Source organism: Cherax quadricarinatus, chromosome 14 (genome assembly GCF_038502225.1).
Source record: "Cherax quadricarinatus isolate ZL_2023a chromosome 14, ASM3850222v1, whole genome shotgun sequence".
Classification (NCBI taxonomy): Eukaryota; Metazoa; Arthropoda; class Malacostraca; order Decapoda; family Parastacidae; genus Cherax; species Cherax quadricarinatus.
The window spans coordinates 50,142,580-50,158,730 of NC_091305.1; the positions used below are offsets into that span (position 1 = coordinate 50,142,580).

The window sequence follows — 16,151 nt, forward strand, 5'->3', positions numbered from 1 at the left end:
CTGAACGTAAAGCCGTAGATCTACAGGACGGACCCTGAAAGGGTTAAGGGTTAAACTATCCAAACATAGATCTATGTTTGCACGCGTAGCACTCTGAACATTGTTAAACTCACAAACTAGTATTTAGTCACTTAGTATTTAGTCAACTTACTCCACAATTTGTAATAATTTAGGGTCAAGAATTAATCAAAGTTTGCCCGAAATGCCTAGCCTTTCTAGGTGTTCTAGTGGCCCCCCTCTGTAATTAGTATTTTATTACATGAAAACCACACAATAACCAAAATCTGTAAACCCCGCATCGTAATCCTTATAGAGAATAAACTTTGATTTGATTTGATTCCTTCAAATTTGGCACGATAGGCCTGAGTCTCCTAGACATGAGAGAATGAGTCTGCGCCCTAAGTGTGCGCAGAGTGAAAAAATTCACTGATGCTGGGGTATCGCATGGTAGCACCAGTTAGTTTCAGCTCCATCTTGGGTTAACATCATAGCAAATCCCCGTGAATCACTCACGCCTCAGCGTATTAACACTCTGCTATTCTCGGAAAGTGTAACAGAATGCGAGGTTAGTGAATTTGACACCGATATAGCCACTAATGTTCAAGGAATTAGTGAAACTGTTGATGATACCTCAGATGACCCTCAGCCCATCACCTCTGGGGTGGCCAGTGTGGCCATACCAGACCCTTAGCCCAGTACTTCTTGGGTTGCTAGTGTTACTACCCAAAGGCAACTCCGCAAGAGGAAATTATCATTTTCCAAGCGTTATGGTGATGACGATAGTGAAAGTGATATAAGTGACAATGATGAAATCGATTTTATGCCCATAGAGGATTCATCAAGTGACAGTGATTATCATTATTCCCCAGTGAAATGTACTTTTAGGCGTCATAACCTATGTTCAGGCAGTGTGCCATATGTAGTCGGTGGCAAGGGTTATGGCAGGTCATGATACAAAACCCCAGCTAGTGAGAGTGATAGTGATCATGAAGGTGAGTATGCTGGGATGGAGGAAGAGGAAGTTGGTGGTATGGTGCCTGGACCTTGTGGCACAGTGGGTGGGCAGACAAAGGACCACCCAGCACCCTCTCAACCATGTGCTGCCTCCACTCCCGTCCCCCCTCCTGCTCCCCCATGCCCCATGCAACAGGTCCACCCTGCACCTTTCTGATCGCGAATGGAAATGGACAGAAAGTGCACCATTCACGCCACATCCTTTCAATTTTGATATCAGTGGAAGTGGTATCATGCCACACTGTCCCATCACAAATGAGTCTACAGAATTAAGACTATTTTCAACTATACTTTCATGAACCAATAATGAACCTGATTGTTACCCAGAACAACATGTACTACCAGTACACAATGGACTACACAAATGTTTCAGAATTGTCATGGCTGTGCAGGTGGAAAGATACAACTGTGGCTGAAATGTATTTATTCCTTGGCACAATCATGCTTATGCCACACACCTATAAGAACAATATAGCACACTACTGGTCCACAGACCACTTCATCAGTACTCCTCCCCTGCAACAGATTCTCTCTGTTGCTACAAATGTTGCACTTCTCAGACAGGAATACTCCAAACCAAAATGACCCCCTATACAAAATCAGGGAATTGTTTATGTATCTTAAGCAAAAATTCAGTGCCTACTTTTACCCATTCAAGAATATTGTTGTTGACGAGTCCTTGATTCTTTTCAAGAGACAATTGTCATTCAAACAATATATACCAAGCAAACATAATCGCTTTGGCATAAAGCACTTTGTAATGTGTGACTGTGAGACTGGTCTTGTGTTGGATGTCATTATCTACACAGGGAAAAACACACTCGACAATACCAGGTGCATTTTGGGCATTTCTGGTGATGTTCGCAAGATGATGCAGCCATACCTTGGCAAGGGCCATACATTGTTCACAGGCAACTGGTATACAAGCCCTACGCTTGCTGATTTCCTACATGTGAACAATAGTGATATATGTGGAACAGTGAGAAAAAGTAGAAAACACATGTCATGTCCCGTTCGTCATGCCACTGATGTGGCATGACAAACAGACAGACTGAGCAAGTACAACAATGAACCTGTTGTAAAGCCAACTGCTGTCATCGACTATACGAACAATATGCGACTAGTCGACAAGTGTGACATGATGATAGGGTTTGTTGACTGTGTGCGTAGGAGTTGCAAGTGGTATATAAAAGTACTTTTCCATCTTGTAGACATTGCAATGCTCAATGCCTTCAACATGTATGAAATAAAGACAGGGAAGCGACAACGATATGTGGAATTCACCCTCAATGCTATTAAGCAGATAGTGAAAAAGTATGGTACCACACCTGTACCTGTCACTCCACAGCGACCTGTCACCCCACAACAGTGACCTGTCACTCCACAAGAAGAGGGGGAAGTGCCCAACTGAATAATCCCTAACTGTCACTGCCTGATACCATTACCATCTACTCCAAAGAAGAAGTACTCTCAGAAAAAGCGTGTTGTGTGTGCTTACACTACACAGCGACCCCAAATGCAAAAAGACACACAATACATGTGTCAGCAATGTGGGGTGACACTCTGTATAAATCCATGCTTCTTGGAGTATCATACAGTGGTGGACTTTTAGAAACATAAATAGGACCTATAAATACATTGTATATATATGTAAACAATAGTATGTGATTGAACCAGGTGTACAAATTCATCTATCAGTGTGAATATGTGTGTTTGTGAGTGTGATTGCTAATTCAGTACCAAATATTTGTGTCTCAACAAGAATTGGCTATGAAATCAAAAGATCTGCAACAAAACATTATTATCATGACATGAAAACAACAAAAAATAGAAAAGAATTGGGAAAGAATGATAAATGTTTACTGTTTCTGCTAGCAGCAGTGCTCCATGTTACCAACACCTCATCATTTAGCAAGAACTTTGGGGGCTCTTATCTCAGTAAGTACTTGGCCCTAAATTTTTTGTTTGTCCTACAACATTTCTAAAAAATGTGCTCTTCATTTAAAAACAAAAAAAAATTTTTTTTTATTTTTCAAAATAATCGGAGCGCTGCGCAAGTGAACGTAGATCTACGTTTGGACAGTTTAAGAGTTATGCACAACACACGTCGCTGAGTCAAAAAGACCCCGCACCTGCACTTGCACAACAGGGTCGGTACTGCATCAGCGACAGTGCTCTCTCTACCTAGCGTACAGCGTCTTATCTCGGACATGTGCACATGCGCAACAATCAAACACCAAGTTGCTGGAACTGTGAAGCGCACAGTTCCAAACAAGGATTTTTGTAATTTTTTCATGTACTAGGGGATGGGTACTGACATTAAGTTTAAGGAATATATAACACAAGTTTTTCTTTTTCAGGCCACCCTGCCTTGGTGGGAAATGGCTGTGTTAATAAAAAAAAAATAATGTACAAATATAAAGAAAGAATTAAAGAAAAAAAGAGACTCATTATATTGAATGATATCGATAATACTGCGTGAAAACAGGGGGTGCTGCAGTTCTGCAGTGCCTATACACAAGCCACCACTGGGTCAGACTAAGCTAAGATATGAAGACATGAATTCAAATTAAGGGTAAATTTGAACACCCAAATTTTGTGAGATTTGAAGATAGTAGGGTGCCAGGTATTGATTGACTTACACCACAACTCCCCTAAAATAAAAATTAACTTCATATATTAAAGCTTATATTCATAATGTAAGCATAATTTCTTCTGATAAAATCACTAATTGCAAATCCAGTAACAAACACAGCAAACCTCAGTACTTACCTCATCAAAGTCAGCAATAATTTCATTGAGGAGTCTAAGGCACTCAGTGCCTTGGTTATTTACAGCTAACTCCATGTAAAATTCATGAAAGTTTGGTATGGAGGCGAACACCACACCTACACGACTATAACTTTGATGATATAAATCCTGCACAAGGAAACAATTGTTAATAAACATGCCAATAACAAAACTAAATACAATAATAGTTACATTTATAAGGTGTGCTATCATTTACATCCCAATAATAAAAATGGACCATATGAGTAAGGTGACATTTATGACAGAATTCAGGGAAACTGATTAGCCAAATTTCAATTGTGAGAGTGGAAAGTAGAGTGCTGACATTCTGTAAGATGGGAGGAGATACTGTAATCTGGAGTGCCATTCGAATTACTGAATTATCAAAAAACGTAAGAGCCTAAGAATGGAAGAGCATTGCAGCAGACCTACTGACCCAAACTAGGCAAGTCTTTCTCAAAACCAACTGCTCCCACCCACCTATCTGTCTAACCTATAAGACCATAAGAATAAACCTGTAACATAAGAATGTTCATGCATTCTGGCAAGACAGCTATTTTACGAGTAATAGATCACCCAACCTTGGTGGGAAGTGGTCAATATGGTTAAAAAATGGAAACATTATACAGTGGACCCCCGCCCAACAAAGGCATTGTCTAACGAAAAATTTGACTAACAAAGTGTTTGAGCATAAAAATTTTGGCCCGACCAATGATGAAAAACTCTGCCAACATCATTCGTCCCAAATGTGTCCACGTGTCCCATCTGGCTCAAGGGCACCTTAGCTGCCCTGCCTTCAGTTAGTGTGCCAGTGTTTACATGCCAGTGCAGTCACTTCCACACATACATTCAGTATATTTTGTATTATTCCAGTGTTTTTAGTGCTTGTAACTGCTAAATAAGCCACCATGGGGCCAAAGAAAGCTTCTAGTGCCAACCCTGTGGCAAAAAGGGTGAGAATTACAATTGAAATGAAGAAGGAGAAAATTAATAAGTATGAAAGTGGAGTGCGTGTCTCCAAGCTGGCCAGATTGTATAACAAAACCAAATCAACCATCAGAAAGGCAATCAAGGAAGCTGGTATTGTGAAAGGTGCAAGTATGTTTTCAAAACACAGATCGCAAGTACTCGAAGATGTTGAGAGACTGTTGTTGTTGTGGATAAACGAAAAACTGATATCAGGAGATAGTATCTCTCAATCCATCATGTGTGAAAAGGCAAGGCAGTTGCATGATATATTAAAAAAATGCCTGCAACTAGTGGTGATGTGAGTGAATTTAAGGCCAGCAAAGGTTGGTTTGAGAGATTTAAGAGGCATACACAATGTGATAAGGCATGGTGAGGCTGCCAGTTCTGACCAAAAAGCAGTTGAATTTTTTTTTTTTTTTAACAACCGGCCATATCCCACCAAGGCAGGGTGGTCCAAAAAGAAAAACAAAAGTTTTTCTTTTTAAATTTAGTAATTTGTACAGGAGAAGGGGTTACTAGCCCCTTGCCCCCAGCATTTTAGACGCCTCTTACAACATGCATGGCTTACGGAGGAAGAATTCTGTTCCACTTCCCCATGGAAATAAGAGGAAATAAACAAGAACAAGCACTAGAAAGAAAATAGAACACCCAGAGGGGTGTGTATATATACATATATGCTTGTATACATGTATGTGTAGTGTGACCTAAGTGTAAGAAGAAGTAGCAAGATGTACCTGAAATCTTGCATGTTTATAAGACAGAAAAAAGACCCAGCAATCCAATCATCATGTAAAACAATTACAGGAAGCTGAAAAATATGTGCAGGAATTCCAGGGGTACATAGAGGCTGAAGGATTCAAACCCCAACAAGTGTTTAATTGTGATGAAGCAGGTCTGTTTTGGAAGAAAATGCCAAACATGACCTACATTATGAAGGAGGAAAAAGCACTGCCAGGACACAAGCCTATGAAGGACAGGCTAACTTCAATGTTGTGTAGTAATGATAGTGGGGATTGCAAAGTGAAGCCTCTACTTCTGTATCACTCTGAAACTCCCAGAGTGCTCAGGAAAAGCAATGTCATCAAGGCTAATTTGTGTGTGATGTGGAGGGCAAACAGTAAGGTATGGGTCACTAAGGACATTTTCTATGACTGTTTTTATCATGTGTTTGGCACTACTGTGAAAAATTACCTCCTGGAAAATAAATTGGACCTTAAGTGCCTCTTGGTATTAGACAATGCTCCTGGTCATTCTTCAGACTTGCCAGAGCAAATTTTGGGTGAGTTGAGTTTCATAAAAGTGAAGTTTTTGCCTCCTAATACCACTCCTCTCCTCCAGCCCATGGACCAGCAGGTCATTTCAAATTTCAAAAAAGCTGTATACCAAAGCAGTGTTTCAAAAGTGAAGTGACCTCAGACACTCGACTGACCCTAAGAGACTTTTGGAAAGATCACTTTAGTATCCTCAAATGCATAAACCTTATAGGTAAGGCTTGGGAGGGAGTGATTACTAGGACCTTGAACTCTGCTTGGAGTAAATTGTGGCCAAAATGTGTACTAGAGATTTTGAAGGGTTTGGGGCTAACCCTGAGAAGTCTATGTCAGTTGTGGAATCTACTGTGGCATTGGGGAAGTCCTTGGGGTTGGAGGTTAGTGTGGAGGATGTGGAAGAGTTGGTGTAGGACGACAATGATGAACTAACCACTGATGAGTTGCAAGAGCATCTGCAACAGCAAGAGGCCACAACTGAGAAAACTGCTTCAGAGGAGGGGAGAGAGAAATTGATGAAGTTGCCTTCTTCAACAATTAAGGAAATTTGTACAATGTGGACAAATGTGCAAACCTTTATGGAGGAAAATCACCCTGACACAGCTATTGCAAGCCGTGCTGGTGACTTTTACAATGACAGTGTTGTGACCCACTTGAGGAAAATCTTAAAGGAATACGAGGTACAGAGCTCTATGGACAGATTTTTGGTGCAACAGAGGTCCAGTGACTCTCAAGTTGTTCCCAGTGGCATTAAAAAATAAAGAAGGGAAGTAACCCCGGAAAAAAACTTGCTACCTAAAGTCCTTATAGAAGAGGATTCCCCTTCCAAAAATTAATACACGTCCATCTCCCCTCCTCCCATCTCATCACTCATCACTACATCTTCAATAAAGGTAAGTGTCATTTATTCTTCATTTAGTACAGTACATTATTTATTGTGCATGTATCCTTCTTTTTCTGTGTAGGAAAATGTATATTTCATGTGCAAAATATTTTTTTTTTTTCATATTTTTGGGTGTCTGGAACCGATTAATTGAATTTCCATTATTTCTTATGGGGAAAATTAATTCGACTAACGATGAATTCGACTAATGACAAGCTCTCTGGAACGGATTAATATCGTTGGCAGAGAGTCAACTGTACTATTATTATTATTACATTTATAGGTAGTAGGTTGGTAGACAGCAACCACCCAGGGAAGTACTACCGTCCTGCCAGATGACTGAGAAACAGAAACCTGTAACTGTTTTGCATGATGGTAGGATTGCTGGTTTCTTTTTCTGTCTCATAAACACACTAGATAACAGGGATTTCTTGCTACTCCTACTTACACTGTGGTCACACTTCACAGACACGCACATGCATATATATATACATACATCTAGGTTTTCTCTATTTTCTAAATAGCTCTTGTTCTTCATTATTTCTTCTACTGTCCAAGGGGAAGTGGAAAAGAATCTTTCCTCCTTAAGCCATGCATATCATATGAGGCGACTAAAATGCCGGGAGCGATGGGCTAGTAACCCCTTCTCCTGTAGACATTTACTAAAAAAGAGAAGAAGAAAAACTTTATAAAACTAGGATGCTTGAATGTGCATGGATGTAGTGCAGATGACAAGAAACAGATGATTGCTGATGTTATGAATGAAAAGAAGTTGGATGTCCTGGCCCTAAGCGAAACAAAGCTGAAGGGGGTAGGGGAGTTTCGGTGGGGGGAAATAAATGGGATGAAATCTGGAGTATCTGAGAGAGTTAGAGCTAAGGAAGGGGTAGCAGTAATGTTGAAGGATCAGTTATGGAACGAGAAAAGAGAATATGAATGTGTCAGTTCAAGGATTATGTGGATTAAAGTAAAGGTTGGATGCGAAAAGTGGGTCATAATAAGCATGTATGCACCTGGAGAAGAGAGGAATGTAGAGGAGAGAGAGAGAGATTTTGGGAGATGTTAAGTGAATGTATAGGAACCTTTGAACCAAGTGAGAGAGTAATTGTGGTAGGGGCCCTGAATGCTAAAGTAGGAGAAACTTTTAGAGAGGGTGTGGTAGGTAAGTTTAGGGTGCCAGGTGTAAATGATAATGGGAGCCCTTTGAGTGAACTTTGTATAGAAAGGGGTTTAGTTATAAGTAATACATATTTTAAGAAAAAGAGGATAAATAAGTATACAAGATATGATGTAGGGCAAAATGACAGTAGTTTGTTGGATTATGTATTGGTAGATAAAAGACTGTTCAGTAGACTTCAGGATGTACATGTTTATAGAGGGGCCACAGATACATCAGATCACTTTTTAGTTGTAGCTACACAGAGTAAAAGATAGATGGGATACAAGGAGAATAGAAGCATCAGGGAAGAGAGAGGTGAAGGTTTATAAACTAAAAGAGGAGGCAGTTAGGGTAAGATATAAACAGCTATTGGAGGATAGATGGGCTAATGAGAGCATAGGCAATGGGGTCGAAGAGGTATGGGGTAGGTTTAAAAATGTAGTGTTAGAGTGTTCAGCAGAAGTTTGTGGTTACAGGAAAGTGGGTGCAGGGAGGGAAGAGGAGCGATTGGTGGAATGATGATGTAAAGAGAGTAGTAAGGGAGAAAAAGTTAGCAAATGAGAAGTTTTTACAAAGTAGAAGTGATGCAAGGAGGGAAGAGTATATGGAGAAAAAGAGAGAGGTTAAGAGAGTGGTGAAGCAATGTAAAAAGAGAGCAAATGAGAGAGTGGGTGAGATGTTATCAACAAATTTTGCTGAAAATAAGAAAAAGTTTTGGAGTGAGATTAACAAGTTAAGGAAGCCTATAGAACAAATGGATTTGTCAGTTAAAAATAGGAGAGGAGAGTAATTAAATGGAGAGTTAGAGGTGAAAGTAAAGACACATGTGCAACATCTGGAAGTCTTTAATGTAGACGTTTCGCCATCCAGTGGCTTTATCAATACAAATTCTAGGACATAATTGGAAGACTGTAGAAATATATACAAAAGATGAGGTAATCAGTCCCTCAGCCTTGGAGTTAGTGTTCACAGCATCATGGTGGAGGAGAATCTGATTCTCCTCCACCACGATGCTGTGAACACTAACTCCAAGGCTGAGGGACTGATTACCTCATCTTTTGTATATATTTCTACAGTCTTCCAATTATGTCCTAGAATTTGTATTGATAAAGCCACTGGATGGCGAACGTCTACATTAAAGACTTCCAGATGTTGCACATGTGTCTTTACTTTCATAGTGTCGGTATTTTATACCTTTCTTGCACAGAGTTAGAGGTACTGGGAAGATGGAGGGAATATTTTGAGGAATTGTTAAATGTTGATGAAGATAGGGAAGCTGTGATTTCGTGTATAGGGAAAGGAGGAATTACATCTTGTAGGAGTGAGGAAGAGCCAGTTGTGAGTGTGGGGGAAGTTCGTGAAGCAGTAGGTAAAATGAAAGAGGGTAAGGCAGCCGGGATTGACGGGATAAAGATAGAAATGTTAAAAGCAGATGGGATGTAGTTTTGGAGTGGTTGGTGCAATTATTTAATAAATGTATGGAAGAGGGTAAGGTACCTAGGGATTGGCAGAGAGCATGCATAGTTCCTTTGTATAAAGGCAAAGGGGACAAAAGAGAGTGCAAAAATTATAGGGGGATAAGTCTGTTGAGTATACCTGGTGAAGTGTATGGTACAGTTATTATTGAAAGAATTAAGAGTAAGACAGAGAATAGGATAGCAGATGAACAAGGAGGCTTTAGGAAAGGTAGGAGGTGTGTGGACCAGGTGTTTACAGTGAAACATATAAGTGAATAGTATTTAGATAAGGCTAAAGAGGTTTTTGTGGCATTTATGGATTTGGAAAAGGCGTATGACAGGGTGGATAGGGGGGCAATGTGGCAGATGTTGCAGGTGTATGGTGTAGGAGGTAAGTTACTGAAAGCAGTGAAGAGTTTTTACGAGGATAGTGAGGCTCAAGTTAGAGTATGTAGGAAAGAGGGAGATTATTTCCCAGTAAAAGTAGGCCTTAGACAAGGATGTGTGATGTCACCATGGTTGTTTAATATATTTAAAAATGGGGTTGTAAGAGAAGTAAATGCAAGGGTCTTGGCAAGAGGTGTGGAGTTAAAAGATAATCACACATAAAGTGGGAGTTGTCACAGTTGCTCTTTGCTGATGACACTGTGCTCTTGGGAGATTCTGAAGAGAAGTTGCAGAGGTTGGTGGATGAATTTGGTAGGGTATGCAAAAGAAGAAAATTAAAAGTGAATACAGGAAAGAGCAAGGTTATGAGGATAACAAAAAGATTAGGTGATGAAAGATTGGATATCAGATTGGAGGGAGAGAGTATGGAGGAGGTGAATGTATTCAGATATTTGGGAGTGGACGTGTCAGCGGATGGGTCTATGAAAGATGAGGTGAATCATAGAATTGATGAGGGGAAAAGGGTGAGCGGTGCACTTAGGAGTCTGTGGAGACAAAGAACTTTGTCCTTGGAGGCAAAGAGGGGAATGTATGAGAGTATTGTTTTACCAACGCTCTTATATGGGTGTGAAGCATGGGTGATGAATGTTGCAGCGAGGAGAAAGCTGGAGGCAGTGGAGATGTCATGTCTGAGGGCAATGTGTGGTGTGAATATAATGCAGAGAATTCGTAGTTTGGAAGTTAGGAGGAGGAGCGGGATTACCAAACTGTTGTCCAGAGGGTTGAGGAAGGGTTGTTGAGTTGGTTCGGACATGTAGAGAGAATGGAGCGAAAGAGAATGACTTCAAGAGTGTATCAGTCTGTGGTGGAAGGAAGGCGGGGTAGGGGTCAGCCTAGGAAAGGTTGGAGGGAGGGGGTAAAGGAGGTTTTGTGTGCGAGGGGCTTGGACTTCCAGCAGGCATGCATGAGCGTGTTTGATAGGAGTGAATGGAGACAAGTGGTTTTTAATACTTGACGTGCTGTTGGAGTGTGAGCAAAGTAACATTTATGAAGGGATTCAGGGAAACCGGCAGGCCGGACTTGAGTCCTGGAGATGGGAAGTACAGTGCCTGCACTCTGAAGGAGGGGTGTTAATGTTGCAGTTTAAAAACTGTAGTGTAAAGCACCCTTCTGGCAAGATAGTGATGGAGTGAATGATGGTGAAAGTTTTCCTTTTTCGGGCCACCCTGTCTTGGTGGGAATCGGCCAGTGTGTTAATAAAAAAAAAATTATGGGGAAGCACCTGGGAAAATGGAAGGCACTCAGGTTTGATCAAAGGAAAACCACAGGTCCAGTTCCTAAGATCAAGAGCACCTCACCACCATCAAGGAACCTTCCTTGAGGGAAGACTATACTACTTATATTGCTGGTGCAATTGTAATGCACAAACTAGGGTTGTGCTTAACATTGCAACTATTTAGTGAGTCTTCTCTAGCTCAAACTGTGTCAAAATTAAGAATATTTTTTCCAAGCTGATATCCGACAAAAGAGCATCACCAAAATCTATGTAATACATTGATAATTAAACAGATATACAAATATAAATACATGTACAAGAAAACCCACAGGGTTAGGGATCCATCATACAAGTCAGCTAATGGTTATTTTGAAAGGTCTTACAACAAGCTCTCATGAGTTAGAGCTCAATCCTCAAACATATAAGTAAATACAAATGCATACACACTGGAAGCAGACTTGATACAGAGGTTCAAAAATAGATATGATTGGGATTAATTATGTCAGTCATTTGAAAGTTAATGACGCAAGACCAAGAGCTAGAGATGACTGCAAACTCAATTAACCGCACACGGACTACTCCCTGCAAAAGCATATGAATTTGTTTTCTCCGTAGACTCTCACATAAGTACCTATTAAGGTAGTGTTCTTCCAGTAACTATTTTTGGCACAACACTGATTTACCATCTTCCATTTCATATCCAGGAGGTAGAAATCTTCGAAGGGTATAATGTTCTGCATAGCCAGAGGCTTGTCATGTACAATATTAAATGTCAATCAACTTTTTTTTTTACTTATTTACCATGTGGAAATAAATTATTATTATTTTTAAACAATGTGGCCATCTCTCACTGAGGCAGGGTGGCTCAAAAAAGAAACACTTTCACCATCATTCACACATAATCACTGTCTTTTCAGAGGCACACAGATATAACAGTTCAAATGTCACTCCAAACAGCAAATATCCCAAACCCCTCTTTTAAAGGGCAGGCATTGTATTTCCCATTATTATTATTATTATTGCTATTATCATTATTACTATTATTATTATTTTTTTTATTATTAACACATCGGCCGATTCCCACCAAGGCAGGGTGGCCCGAAAAAGAAAAACTTTCATCATCATTCACTCCATCACTGTCTTGCCAGAGGGTTGTTTTACACTACAGTTACAAAACTGCAACATTAACACCCCTCCTTCAGAGTGTAGACACTGTACTTCCCATCTCCAGGACTCAAGTCCGACCTGCCGATTTCCCTGAATCCCTTCATAAATGTTACTTTGTTCACACTCCAACAGCACGTCAAGTATTAAAAGCCATTCGTCTCCATTCACTCCTATTAAATATGCTCATGCACGCTTGCTGGAAGTCCAAGCCCCTCGCACACAAAACCTCCTTTACCCCCTCCCTCCAACCCTTGCTAGGCCGACCCCTACCCCGCCTTCCCTCCACTACAGATTTATACACTCTCCAAGTCATTCTGTTTTCTTCCATTCTCTCTACATGTCTGAACCACCTCAACAACCCCTCCTCAGCCCTCTGGATAATAGTTTTCGTAATCCCGCACCTTCTCCTAATTTCCGAACTACAAATTCTCTGCATTATATTCACACCACACATTGCCCTCAGACATGACATCTCCACTGCCTCCAGCCTTCTCCTCATTGCAACATTCATTACCCATGCTTCACACCCATACAAGAGTGTTGGTACAACTATACTCTCATACATTCCCCTTTTTGCTTCCACGGACAAAGTTCTTTGTCTCCACAGATTCCTAAGTGCACCACTCACCCTTTTCCCCTCATCAATTCTGTGATTCACCTCATCCTTCATAGACTCATCTGCTGACACGTCCACTCCTAAATATCTGAATACATTCACCTCCTCCATACTCTCTCCCTCCAATCTGATATCCAGTCTTTCATCACCTAATCTTTTTATCCTCATAACCTTACTCTTTCCTATATTCACTTTTAATTTTCTTCTTTTACATACCCTACCAAATTCATCCACCAACCTCTGCAACTTCTCTTCAGAATCTCCCAAGAGCACCGTGTCATCAGCAAACAGCAACTGTGACAACTCCCACTTTGTGTTTGATTCTTTATCTTTTAGCTCCACACCTCTTGCCAAGACCCTCGCATTTACTTCTCTTACAACCACATCTATAAATATATTGAACAACTACGGTGCCATCACACATCCTTGTCTAAGGCCTACTTTTACTGGGAAATAATCTCCCTCTCTCCTACATACTTTAACCTGAGCCTCACTATTATTATTATTATTATTCTTTCTTTCAATACACCAGCCGTATCCCACCGAGGCGGGGTGGCCCAAAAGGAAAAACAAAAGTTTCTCCTTTTACATTTAGTAATATATACAGAAGGGGTTTCTAGCCCCTTGCTCCCGGCATTTTAGTCGCCTCATTATTATTATTATTATTATTATTTTATGACTCATGAATTCCTCCTCTGTTGCTGATGATGGCTGTATACAAGGATAATTATTAGATTCCTATTTTCCACTTTAATACCTAAAGCTTCTCCTGTATCATTTGATACAGGAGAAGCAATCTTTGTAATGTTGCATGCTGCCCTGGTATGTGTGGACCCAGTTCAGTGTTCCACAGCCATGTGTCTGTAATCCCTGTGAATATATGCACACCACAAACACAAGTGTGTTACTATCCTGACACATTTGCAATGGCCAAAAATGAATTCTGTGGATGAAAAAAGACAGGTTTAGACATTTGAACCATCCAAAAAATTCACATTAGAAGCAAAGATATGGCCAAATAATTATACAGTGGTACCTCAAATTTCGAACAGCTCCCAACTCAAACAATTATGTAAGTGTATTTTTGTAAGTGCTTTTGTAAGTATATTTTTGGGGGTCTGAAATGGACTAATCTAATTTACATTATTCCTTATAGTCGGCGGGCGGCAGCAGCAGCGGCAGCAACGGTATCCTACCAGCTCTTCTTTCTCAAAAAAACATCGCTCATCAAAACTTCTGATGGCCTAAGTGAAAGTTCAACTACATGAACCCACGTAGACCACAACATGACCCAAGAATACTAAGAATGTAAGCCAAATCTTGACAAAATTAGAAGATCTAAGGAAGACAGCCCTGCTAACCCAAACACTGCCTCTGCTGCCAGACAACCACTTAACCCAAGCTCCGAGAAAACAAGCCTTCTCCTCCATTGCTACACAGTATCTACTTCAGTGATACTATGAAAGGATATCGCAGAAGAAACAACACCAGTAATAATAGAATAACAGCAAGGACCCTAGAACTCAACTTGTCTACCCAGCAGGACGCCGGTGTATCATCAACCCTCCTCACCGCCGCCACCCAGGGAACAACAACAACAACAACAAACATGGCTGACTCCCCCTCCAACTCCACTCCCTTCAAAGGATTCACCCATGATAACTCAGGTATGATTATTCCTGACAATATCAAGGACTACATCGTTGCTCTAGAAAATGAAATCAAAGATATCAAAGCAACACTCGAGCGACGAGAATCCAAGATAACCAACCTCGAGAACAAGATCCAAAACCTTGAAGAGAAGATTACCTTGGGAAGTGTTGACACAGAAAATACTCTGAAAGCAGCTATAGCCAGTCACACTGAGCAAATAACTACAACAAATAACTACAGCAACAGAAGCCAATATGTGTACGCAAATGGGGCAAACTCTTCTGCACAACCAATTACAGTTGGTGTCCCACAGGGAAGTGTCCTTGGCCCTCTTCTCTTTCTCCTATACATAAATGACCTACCAAATGCTTCGCAATTACTCAAACCCACACTATTTGCAGATGACACTACATACGTCTTCTCTCACCTGAGCCCAGTCACGCTAGCCAATACTGTAAATACCAAATTACAGAAAATATCTACCTGGATGAGGACTAACAAACTTACACTAAACATTGACAAAACCTACTTCATTCAGTTTGGTAACAGAGCTACAGATGTCCCTCTTAACATAATGATAAACGGATCACCTATCACAAAGCTAACAGAGGGAAAATTCTTAGGAATCCACCTAGATAATAGACTCAAATTTCATACACATATACAACAAATTTCTAAGAAAATTTCCAAGACTGTAGGCATACTATCGAAGATACGGTACTATGCTCCACAGTCAGCCCTCCTGGCCCTATATCACTCTCTTATTTACCCCTATCTCACCTATGGAATTTGTGCATGGGGCTCAACAACAATTAACCATCTCAGACCACTAATTACCCAACAAAAGGCTGCAGTTAGAATGATAACAAATTCTCACTACAGGCAGCACACTCCACCAATATTCAATACACTAAACCTACTCACCATACAAAACATCCATACTTATTACTGCACCTATTACATACATAGAACACTTAACTCTGATATTAACCCTCCCCTCAAACATCTCCTTGCCAACCTCAACAGAACACATGACCATAACACAAGGCACAGATCACTCTTTAATGTTCCTCATGTCCATCTCACACTATGCAAAAACTCAATGCACATAAAAGGCCCTAAAATCTGGAATTCATTACCTGTAAATATAAAAGAAACACTACCTGTTTATAAATTCAAGTCTCTTCTCAAAGATCACTTACTCACCCAAAACCAAATAAATACTGAATAACTGAACCTTATAAATTGTATATCTTAAATGTTTCTCACAATTATATCACATAAATGTTAAACCTAAAACCCAATCTAACTTTATTATTTTTTAAATACACTACCTAACAGAATACTCCATATGACTGAATGTACAACAATGCATGCAACCATATGATCTGTCTTTGTAATACTCACTTGTGCTTTATAGTAATCTGTTTACATTAATGTTTTATCACTGATTTCATCATTGCTTAGTTAATCTTAAGTTAATTTTAAGCCAGCCCATAATGCTATGCATAG

General features: G+C 40.2%; 1 protein-coding gene across 12 annotated transcripts in view; it reads right to left on the minus strand.

The window, feature by feature from the left end:
* LOC128698394 (adenylate cyclase type 1) overlaps positions 1 to 16,151 on the minus strand; it is a 1,819,232-nt gene that overhangs the window by 625,254 nt on the left and 1,177,827 nt on the right. For all 12 annotated transcript variants that reach the window (XM_070085014.1, XM_070085006.1, XM_070085009.1 and 9 more), the window contains one exon: positions 3,787 to 3,933. In XM_070085014.1, coding sequence (XP_069941115.1) covers positions 3,787 to 3,933 — 147 coding nt within the window. The remainder of the gene's footprint in view (positions 1 to 3,786; positions 3,934 to 16,151) is intronic.